The sequence below is a fragment of the Cebus imitator genome, unplaced genomic scaffold (assembly GCF_001604975.1).
Source record: "Cebus imitator isolate Cc_AM_T3 unplaced genomic scaffold, Cebus_imitator-1.0 Scaffold250, whole genome shotgun sequence".
In the NCBI taxonomy this organism is placed as follows: domain Eukaryota; kingdom Metazoa; phylum Chordata; class Mammalia; order Primates; family Cebidae; genus Cebus; species Cebus imitator.
This window is the reverse complement of record NW_016107565.1, coordinates 1,623,451-1,635,652: the sequence shown is the minus strand read 5'-3', so window position 1 is coordinate 1,635,652 and position 12,202 is coordinate 1,623,451. Positions and strand designations below refer to the sequence as shown.

At 31.8% G+C, this 12,202-nt stretch overlaps 1 protein-coding gene across 6 annotated transcripts in view; it reads left to right on the top strand.

Moving 5' to 3' along the window:
• The window catches only part of CSMD3 (CUB and Sushi multiple domains 3), a 1,251,170-nt gene that overhangs the window by 819,672 nt on the left and 419,296 nt on the right, over nt 1-12,202 (top strand). For all 6 annotated transcript variants that reach the window (XM_017498748.2, XM_017498749.2, XM_037727955.1 and 3 more), the window contains one exon: nt 834-1,022. In XM_017498748.2, coding sequence (XP_017354237.1) covers nt 834-1,022 — 189 coding nt within the window. The remainder of the gene's footprint in view (nt 1-833; nt 1,023-12,202) is intronic.

The window sequence follows — 12,202 nt, the reverse complement described above, 5'->3', positions numbered from 1 at the left end:
ATTTTTGTCATGAATAGTAAATGAACATAACCTAGAATGTTTTTTAAAAAGTCCAAATAAAATTTTTAAAGTGTAAAATATTAGCTAATCAACATGAAACAATGCCTCTCGTTCTTTATTGCAATTACACAGTAACTGCTTTGGGAATATTTTTAGATAAGCTACTTCTCCTTAGGACTGTATAGAAATTATAATGTTTAATCAATGCTACTGTTTCATACCCTGAAGACTATTTAGTTGTTCATTTTCATAATGTTCATTTATTGCCTGGGGAAAAGTTCCTGTAAAAATCCATAATATAACAATTTTCAATGGATGGTCACTTCAGTCTCACATAAACTTTTGCATCTCAAGTCATGTATTTTTCCGAATATGCATTAATTGAATTTCTTGTATACAAGAAGCAGAGGGCCTTTATCATTTAAATGTAAAGCATTAAGCAGAACGTATTTCAAAAGCACAAATTATTTCATTTCAAATGTTATTTTGTGTTTGAAAATATGCAGTTCTTATGCCATTATAAGTCAAAAATATATTAAATGAAGGTGTTTCTAATGCAGAAAAAAATAAGATAAATAGCTATATTTTTCTCAGAAGGTTATATATTCTCATCTTTGAATACCACACATAAAAATATTTATCAAGTTATTAGATATTTCACAAAAGAATCAAAGTATGTGTGCCATTTGTATGTTCTGATAGTTATTCACATAGTCATTTAAAAATATATGACTAGGTTCTAAAAACAATAGGAATTTACCCTTAAAAGTAACCATTATCATTTTCTTTGTCCTTTCTTCCCCCTTGGGGAAATCTTTCTCTCTAATTTACAGAATATAACCTTGAACCTTGTGAAGATCCTGGCATTCCTCAATATGGTAACCGAATTGGTTTCAACTTTGGTGTTGGTGACACTCTGACCTTTTCATGCTCATCGGGTTATCGACTGGAAGGAACGTCAGAGATCATCTGTCTTGGTGGTGGCCGACGAGTGTGGAGTGCACCTCTGCCAAGGTGTGTGGGTACGTGGTCAGCTGCTTTCATTTGCTTGTATGTGTAGTCACTGTCCATGGAGTCGCATGGTTACACCCTTTGTTTTTTATAATTTGTTGAACTTCTTCATTTATTTTACATTAGTTAATTTCAATTTTTTTTCTATTTGGCAATCTGTATAATGCAATTAACTTCTCTACTGCTCCATTCAAGAAACCATGCTTCTAAGTTTGTTTTCAGATACGGATAAAAAATGAATTAGATAGATAGATAGATAGATAATTACATATGTAGATACATGGAAATGGTAGGAATATGGTAGGTACTTAATAATATGGAGATAGGTGATAGATAGATTAGATAAAGGAAGGATAGAAATGGATAGAATCATATTTTGAGAGCTCACAGAAAATTGAATTCTTGTATTTTATTGATAGTATGTTGTGACTAAGGTTTTGACAATAATTTATAACTTAAAATTAACATGCATAAAAGATGATTACAAGAGAAAGTGCCAAATGGAAAATAGATAGTTAATTTAAGGTCTGTCAATGAATTTGTTGGCTCAATATTTGATATATTAAGAGAGCTACTTATTTATGTTGTGAAATAAAGAATAACTATAATTAAAGTATTGGAAGTGTGAAGTCACCATCTCAATCTTTGGAAGTAAATATTTTGACTGATAAAAAGAAAAAATATTCAGTATAAAATTAAAGGGCTTTGCATTAAGACTTACATCATTCCCTATTTAAATTAGAAAATATGAAGGCAAGAACTTCTTGCTGTTTAGTGATTATCAGTACATAGTATTATTAAAGAATAAGATTCAAATGGTCATTATATAATTATTTTTTAAAGCTATTAAAAATTATCAGGAGCATTTAATTTAAATTAATTATAACTCTAATTATGGGTCACAAATCAGTGAAAGTTATAATATGCTACAAAATCAGGAAAATTGGTAGAGATTTAAATGTGATTTAAGAAATGTGATTTAATCCCCTACTCTTTACTATGTATACAAAATACCCCACAGATTAAAATAAGAGTGAGGAAGTGATACCGTTTTTGCCTCATTCATTATATTGTCCAATATAGAGAATGTGAGAATTCCTATGCAACTACAAATCAAGCCAAAAAATATGAACATCCAAGTTAATGTGGGTCTGAAGTCTTTGATTGTAATGAGATTGTTTTCAAGATACATAACAGATGAAATTTCTTTTTAAAATCACAGATTTTTATAGAAATGGCACAAGCAGCCACAGAGGCTTGAAGTTAGGAGGTGATTAATAATCATACTCTCAGGACATCTTTTTTAAGAGCTATGCAGGGTGCATTCTTTTTTTCTTTCCTCTTTTTTTTTTTTTTTTAGATATTTTGTTGTTTTTTCCCCTTGCTATTGCCAGATTTGAAATTCCCGTACTTTACTTCATTATGTTCATTTTCATTTTTGTGGCTGTTTTCAAAGGTAGTTAATGAAATATTTGGAATAGTTCAAGTGAGGGCTACAGAGTGCCTCATCATTTGATATTTGGCCAATACGCTTTTCTAAACTTCATTTTACTCATCAGCAAAATGATTATAACTGCAGCACCTAACTCATTGTTATGGGTTATTTATGAAGATTGAAATAAATTAGTCATGTAAATCAGACACCTGGCACAATCCCTGGAATATAGAAAGCATTCTGAATTTAGATTTTATTTTAACTAATTGTTTTGAGTGTAATCTGTTGTCTTTCCAGCCTGTCAGTTTAATTTATAAAATAAAATATAGTAGGAAATAAATCAATTTTATAATACACTAACATTATGAAGACCTGCCAGGCTCTCTTATGTAAAGTTATCTCATTTAATCCTTAACTATAATCTTGATATTATCTCTTTAATTTTTCATTAGAAGAAGCCGGAGCCTTAGAGATGCTAAATAACTTTCCCAAGACCATCAAGTTTGTAAGAGGTAGCACTACTGTTTCATTTCAAAGTCCATTTTTTTTTTTCTCACTAGTGTCTAGGGAAAAGTGATTCTAGAAGGACTCTATCATACAGAATTAACGTTTTTTCTCAGAGTAACTGAATACATATGAGGCTGTTATATAGGTTGAAAAAAAAGTGTTTACATGTATATTTTCAAAATTTAGTTGACATTTACAATACATTTTAGTAAATGGATTTATGAAGACCTGACATTGCAAAAATCAGTAACTTTGAGTTAATTTTATTTTATTAAGATATTTCTTTGAGACTGGTTTATTTGTGCCTAAATCTTTAATTGGAAGGATGAAAGAAAATTACCCTGTGGACAAATTTAGAAAACAAAGTTATTGCCATGAAAATTTCCCCCCACTCCCCACCATTTTCAGATTAGCTGTGCTTGCTTTTAAGCTTACTGAAATTTACAGTTAAGTCTATTGACCTTAATAAATTCCATGGTAGGAATACATTTCAGTTACAAGATCAGGATAAATATTTCTTTAACAAGAAATAGATTTTTAAACGTTACTTCTCTAAATTTTTTGAACTTTTTTCTTTACTGCTTTGCTCATGCTTTAAAACAAACGCGTTCCTTCTTGAATTTCTCATTCTACATACACATATGTATATATTTCTTATTTTGTTTTCTTTTTTTCAAATTCGGTCTTTATTCAAATAAAATACATGTTATTTGTAATCATCCATTTAAACAGATGTTCAGTTTTAGCAATGCTAGTTTATTTGGACAGATTTTATTTCTTATTATTAATCTCTTTGTACCTTTACTTCATATATCCTAACACCAATTCTCTATTTCATACTTGTTTAAAAAATTGTTAGTCTTCAGCATTGCCAACTGCAAAAAAAAAACTTAGGTTAACAATAGCCAAATTATACGTAGGTTGTATTCCAAAAGTTTGCTTCTGTTTTGGTTAATTGGAATCTAAACATTATTTTTCTGGCACAAGGGTACAAATGATGGATACATTCCCAGAACAAGCCCCAGATGAGTTTTTAGATTTTATAACAAGTATGAAACTAATATTAAAATTTACTAAAATGACTTATGTATAAATAGGTTGTATAAGGCATCTGACTCTGGACAGTAAGGCAACTGATAAAGCTAGTTTTGGAAATTACATTTTATTTTTATAAATTTTGATTCAGTATTTAGTGTACACGTTGGTTGGTATCTTCATTTCTTTTGGTAGATTTTGGCAAAATTTATCTTATTCTGGATATTGAATGAGTAATAACATTTTTCTTTAAGCAATTTCTTGCATAAGCTCTGCATTTATGTTTAACATTTAACAAAATATTACAATGAATAGTACCATAATGTGACCATTTACATCTATGAAGAATTTTGTCATGTAATATCTCATTCCAAAAACGCACAAATGTTGTGAAAGTAAATTTAATACAACTATTTCATCAGTGAATATGTGATGCCTATAAAAATATTCAAGGTTGAACACAAACCCGAGGGCAGATCCATGATTAGTGTAGTGTTTTGAGTCCAAATTCTGTGTACAGTTCACAGAGGCACACCATCTTCTCTGATTGGAGATTCTGATAAAGTTGAGAGGAAATCTGGCCTTCATTATGGTTGATACATGGCTTTAGAGAACTTATTATGCTTGTCCTTTATTTAACTAGAGGAAAATTTTTTCAGCCATGGCGCATTTATCTGATGTTGGTTTAATGCAGAGAAATTTGTAGAAGCAGAAGAATCTTGATAGAAATCAAGAATATAACAGCAAAAGTTTTATTATGCTATTAGCAGCTAAGCAGTCAATACACAAAATCTTGTTTACTAGTTACTAATCAAGATGAAAGTTTTACTTTCTGAAATACAAATCTATAATTATACTTCACATTTTGGAAAAAATTTAAAAACATGAAAAATGATATTTTAGTTAAGATGTTTTGTATTTGAATGATTTTCCTGGAAAGCCATGTTTCTCAGGAATGAATATCTGATCACCTTTTTGAGTGGCAACCAATACCCAACAGCAAAATAAAATAAGATAAAATAACAATTTTAAAAAGTACCCATAAGTTGATAAGTTGATTAAAATAAGAAACATTTTCCTTTTTTGGTTAATATAAGTACATGACTTATTTTTCTAAAGTTTATGTTACAAAAACACTGTCATTTACCTTGCTATCTTTTTAAATTAGGAAAAACTCGCATGTCTTCACTCAGGATCCAAATATACCAGGAACCAAGCTAGGCCATGTTGCAAATAAACAAGGAGCTAATGAAAGAATAAGCTGTTTTGGAAAGTAGATTAGCAAATTAACGATTAGTAATGATTTGTCTTTAGGCAGGAGTCCACACATTTTGAAGTCATTTCAAAGATATTAATTCATTCATCCTCATAATCCCCCATTTAACACATCTACTTCTGTTTCTAATTTTGTGTGTCATTGATTTTTTTTTATCTGACCTTGGACAAGTAACAACATCTTGCCTTAATCATGAGCCAAATGAGAAAAATGATAACTCTATATTACACATCTACATATTATTCTCACTTTTCTGACTTTTTAGACGATGTATGATGATAGTTATTTGTTTCTTAGTTTAAAAATGAATGTTAACAAGAGAGGAAACTGAGTGCGCAGCAAATATGTGAACTGTTTGTACTATCATTGTAACTTCTCTGTGAACCTAAAACTATTCTACAATGAATATGTATTAAAAGTCCAAAATATGAAAGAATAAAATGTATTTGAAGAGGCAATATCTCTTTAAACAAATTCTACTTATTCTATCTTAACCTCCAAGTTCTCTATACTGAAATTATATCTATCAGCTGCCCACACATGTATATCAAATATGACTGATAAGTTAGTCAGCATTGCAGATATATGGCCCTGTAGAAAGCAAACTGGAAATTAAGAGACTTAGATTGATTTTAGATTTTACCATTGGCTAGCTGGTTGATTGACGCAAATACCTTAATTTCCTGTATTTCTCTTTTCTGGAAAGGATGATGCCAGTTTGAGTTCTATTTAACCCAAATCCTTATGATAAAGATAAAAGAAAATATTAGATAGAAAAGTGGTCTACTAAGTAACATAAAGAAATATATATTTGCCTTTTTCTTGTGTGATTAAGATTGAGTGTATTGATTTCATGGTTTGACAATATAATATAAAAGCATCTAGAATATTAACTTTTATTTGTTCAATGCTATCTAGATTTTTTTTTTAATTTCTTGCTCACAATCTTATGAAGTAAGTAGAGGAGGTGTTATCCCTGTTTAACAGCTGAGAAAATGCATGCTCAGAAATGTTAGAAGTAATAAGTAAAAGAAATATACTGGAAACAAAAGTTTTGTATAATTCTTAGATGAGTGTTGTGGCATTCCAAGAAGTATTCCTTTATTACCTTATTTATCGATGTACCATTTTCAAGATAGAAGACCACCATTTTTTATACAATAGACCAGGTGGGCAAACATTTTCTGTAAAGTGCTCCACAGTAAATATTTAGGGCTTTGCAGGTTGTATTGTGAAAGAAACAATAGACAATAAATAAATAGATAGATGTGGTTGTGTTCCAATAAAACTTTATTTACAAAAATAATAATCTGGATATGGCCCTGGAGCCATAGTTTGCTGTCCCTTGCAACAGACTCATCAAGGTGAATCAACATAAACATCCCTTTTGTATTTGAGCATTTCTTACTCATTTATCCTTTAGGGAAAGAAGAAAGGATCCTTTACCCAGTCTCTACTTTTTCATCTTGGGCTCCATTTATTAAACTCATAATGTATTTATTACTAAAAGTAAATAGTTCTCATGTTTTCAAAAAAGATTATTAGGAGTGTATGTGTTTGTGTGTGAATACTGATGCAGTTGATTGGTAACATAATTCTGAACCATCTCCAAATCTGTCCATACACCCAAATCTCTTCTAAGTACACTGGACCTCTCCATATGGATGTCCTTCCACAAGCACATTGACTTCACATTGCCAAGGCAAAAATCATTATCTCCTCAGCCAAATCAACCTTTCTTTCTACACTCTTTATTTCAGTTATGGCATCATTCTCATTCAGTCATCCAACCTAGAAATTGTATTATCTTTCACTCCTTCCTCTCTCTCTTTTTATCCATATCAGAACAGACATTATGACTTACCACCTAAAAATATTGCTCAAATTTATCACCATTTTCTTTCTCACAACCTTTATCCTTTCCCAGCTCTCATTGGTCCTCAAAAAGGTTAACAGTATCATAAGAATAATAATGCATGTTAGGCATTGTGCTAAACCCTGTATAAATATTTCCCTTCACATATCCTTTATACAAACCATTTAAGAGGATATCATCATTCCATTTTATAATGTGACTAGATGATTAATTACATAACTTGATAAAAGCTTAAAACCTACTCTTTCTGACTCTCATATTCATTTAGCAGTTATGTGTATAATCTCATTGTGTTACCTCTTTTTCCTAGCTGGACTTCCTGTTTCCAGCTTTCCCTCATCCAATTTATCTTCAATATTCTTACTAGTTATATTAGATTTTTATTGATAAGTAATAGATTGCCACAAATTTATAGACTTTATATAACACATTTACTTTCTCATGGTTTCTGTGGGTTCAGAGTCTGGGCATGGTTTAGACCCTCTTCTCAGGGTCCACATACTACAATTAATGTGTTAACCATGGCTTAGTTCTCACCTGAGGTTCAGGTTCCTCTTCCCAGGTCACATGTTTATACTGGGAGCAATCAGTTCCTTGTAGTTGTGGAACTAAAGGCTTAAATTATTTGCTCAATTTCATCCACAGTTCCTTACCATGTGGTCTTCTGCAATACAGCTGCTTGATGAATCAAGCCAGCAATGAGAGTGTCTCTGGTGAGTCTTCCAGGAAGATGAAGTTTTACAGAAGTTAGCATAATACAGGGAGTGATGAGGAGAAAGCCACAGGTCCTGCCGACACTCAAGGGAAGGAAATTACATAAAGGTATAATTGCTTGAAAACAGATATAATGGGGTTCAACATAAAGTCTGTCCACCATACCAGTTATCCTCTGAAAGGCCAGATCATCTGTCTATTCCTTGCATAAACCACTAAGTAATTTGACATTGCCCAGTGGATAAAGTCACAATTTCTTAAGTCCCTTCATGAGTTGGCTTTAGTGTCTTTTACTAATGTTTCTCTACATGGCAATATGGATCCTAGAATACAGGCACAATATGTTGCATGCCATTTGCAAACATACCAACCATTTTCTATATTTTATTATTTTAAGGCTATATGGAAGTCTAGTACATGCAAATAACCAAATTCTTACTTGTGTTTACATAACTAAATAAATTATTTTTTCATCTTTAAAATTATGGGTTTAAAAGTATAGTAAGACCAGCCTGAGAAACATAATGAGACCCCTTCTCTATAAAAAATTTTTAAAATTAGCTATGCATGGTGATGTGTGCTAGTAGTCTCAGCTACTGGGGAGGCTGAGGCAGGAAGATTGCTTGAGCCGAGAAGTGCAAGGGATTAGTGAGCTATGCTGGTGCCACCATACTCCAGCCTAGGCAATAGAGCAAGATGCTGTTTCTGAAAAGAATAAAAAATCACATTGAGAAAACACAAAAATCGTTGTTTAACTGTTGATGCAGACTTTGCTTTTTGATCTGTTGAGCTCCATTCCCATTACCCTATCATAGTTGAAGACAGTATTATCTATCAGTATACACCTTATTATTGCAATAGCTTGAACAGCACTCTAATCTTCATTCTTGTGCCTTTTCCCCAAACCAAATCATGGAGTCAGAATGAACCTTCTGTGATACAAATGTGAAGTTGTGACTCTCTTACATGAAATCTTCCATTGTTCTCCATTGCCCTTAAGATAAATTCTGAATGTTGCTCTCTTACCCCCAATCTCCACTCCATAATTTGCCCTAATCCCTTTATCCTTTAAACTCACCTCATTTACTCATTCTGATAAGCCTGATTAGGACGTTAGGTGTCCTTCCTATGAGTTGCATGAGCTTTTCCATATTTCCCCTTTCTAGATTTCATCATGCTATATTGAATTGTCTTTTTATCTACAGCGTGTTTAGCATATAGAAAGCTTTCAGCAAATTTGTTGAGTTGATAAATAAATAAATATATAATATAGACAAAGCTCCTTTACTTTCACATTTTCAACTTACTAACTTTTATTTACATGAACAAAGCTGTACTCCAGAGGAAAATAGAGTCAATTCTGCCTATCACCAATAAAGGCCTATAATTGCTGTTTCAGCCTCGGCTGTCACACTGTTCTTTAGTCTATAATGCATTTGCTGTGGGGATATTTACACACAATCCCTCAAGTCTAATAAATAAACCAACCAACCAGCAAGTAATTACGATGCCTGAAAAGACTACTAAGAAGAGGCTTATAATTATGATCGATAGAAACAAGAAGATAAATGTGTAAAAATTGAATATGTTGAGAAAATGATGAATTCTGTACATGTAGATGGAATAAATCTTCCCAAATATGTAGTAAAATTCACAGCTTAACAGGGAAAATAGCTGACTCAAAAATTTTTTCAATGAGATAAAAAGTAAGGAAAAAAAAGGTGTGTGTTAGAAATAGTATCCACAAGAATGTGAGGGACCAATACACATTTCCTATTTGATGAAATTAGTTTGTGGACTGTGAACTTTAATTCTCATTCACTTGGAATTTGTAGACAATCAGATTTACAGAGAGCCTTTTAGAATGCAGTCAGTTCATTAGAAGATAAGTTTCTGAATTTATTTTATTATACTATAGCTAGCACATGGATACAGGTGATTTTACCTGATAACTGTAAGTCCTTTGAAGGTGGAGACTGGATCTTAGTTATCTTTATACTTCCTGTGTGTCTACCATAAAGTTTGGCATGTAACAGCTGCTCATTCTGAATAGAAGACATTGTAAAGTTAATTCATCACGTGATAATCACAAACCAACTTAACACAGTAGACCCTGGCCTATCTATACGGCCATTCACCCATAGGGAGGCTTTCATTAAAATTGTTTTCATATTATTGGAATATCAAATTTCTTTTGGTAAAATTTTTTGAATTTTTTGAAGTCTTAAAAGAGCAGATTCCTAGAAATACCTCATTCTCCATATATGTCCTCATGCTCTGACAATAAGTCTTGTTTGCAAGCCAAAATTGGACTGCTAATTGGAAAGTTCAAAGATAGGTTTGGGGATTACAAAGAGGACACAGACTTTTTAAAAGAGAGTTTGAGTTACTGAAGAGAGGCAAAGAGTAGAGTGTACTGTGGAATCTCTGCTGCAGGGCCGTGTCCAAGAAGCAATTGCAAGAGTGTGACTCTCACACCAGAAGGAATTACAAAAGTGTCAGAATAACTTGCTCTTTGTATAAACTCCGGGTGACCTCTTCCTAGTTTTGGAATTTGCCCAAGTTCAGACATAGCTAGAGCATACTTTTTCTTCAGCTATGTCTAAGAAATTTAACCTAGACATGCTGGAAAATATGCTAGAAAAAATAAAAAAGAAAAACTACAGTAGAGCATGAAGTAGTGCTTTAAAGCAAAAATAAATGTTATAATATTAACCTAGAAAGTATGATATTCATCAACTTTGTCATCAGACAAACTAATTTTGGTTTTTAGCTTAATATACCTTTACTTAATTAGATTACTGATCCCTAGTACATATTAGTGCCAAAGAAGTAATATTTTACCTGAGGTAATAATAAAAGCTAATATATGCTGTGTGTTTACTATATGCTAGGCTTGGTCTTAGGAGGTATGAATAAGGACCCTGAAACAGAGGGAGATTAAGTAATTTTTCCTAGAAAAATATATTAACAGTATCTTTATTCAAAGCAAGTTAGATTGGAAGTAATTTTTTGCTATAAGCCATAAGGTATTAAAACATTAAATATGTCAGTGTAGTTCGATATTCTGTATGTATCCCCAAACTGGTTCTTGCTTACAACAGTGACATCTGCAGTTCTCAGGAAATACTATTATCTGACAGTGTAGATAACTGGAGAAGATAATTAAATGATTGCTACTTGTAACTGAATTAGATCTTGATGTCATATCTCAGGAGAGGGTAGGATTTAGTTGAAATTAGAATAGACTGACAGTACCTAAAATTATTTTGAAACTGGGAAGAAAAGTCATTGTCACATTAAGTAAACAGATCTTAAAATTTCTTCTAATTCCATTTTTTTATAAAATTCCTGTGTCTTTTTTTTTGTATGTGTGTGTACATAGATTATTTTTACTTTTAGCCTTATAATATTGAAAATAATAGCAGAAAATATATATGTTCTTAGTACAGAGGATGATTTCTAAAAAATGGTTTTATTGTTTGTCATCTGGTAAAGCACTTAGCTAAGATATGTTCAAATGTACCTAGGGCTTTGAAAACAGACAAAAGGACATTGGAACAAAATAGGACTTTAAATTAGTAACAGTGCATTATACTAAGGTACCAATTGGCCTTGAGTTTGGTGGCACTAATAGGAGTGGACTTAGGTTGAATGCAAGAGAGTTGGCTTGCCATTTTTCTGCCTAGTAAATGCATTCAGTCCCTAATGAAAATATTAGGGGCATGAGATAAAATTAATTTCATTATTCATTATTATTTCTGTTTTTTAGCTATTTTGTCTTTACCGCAAGCTTACCCTTCTCAAATCTAGCTCCTTCACTGCAGGATAAAGCAGCTGAAATCATTCTTTATTATACCAAGACAGTTGCCATAGAAATAATATAATGTTATAAAATAGTCATCATAAATTAAATCCAGAGTCAAGAAGGAACATATGGGTCAGGTAGAGATTGTATGCTTATTTATAAACAATATCCTTGGTAATCATAAAAAATGTCAAGCTAAATTACAGAGAAAACATAGAGAAAAATGAACTTAGAGCTTTAGAAAGTTCTTCGCAGAATTTAAATATCGCACTTCAAGCAGGTGTTTTGTAAAAGGAGTTTGTGGATTATTAACCTCCCCCAAACTACATTTCTGGCTACAAACCATTTTTCTACATCTCTTCATTGTACCCAAGTACTCTCTTTGTAGCTCTCTTTGAATCCCAGTTCAATTATTGGTATGCTCAATGTGTAAGTAACATTTTCTCTTCATGTGTTTTAATCAGTCGACAAATAGTGTTTCAAAAGGTGATGGATAGCTTTTATTTCATGCATTTTGCTATACCTTTTTGAATTGGCACT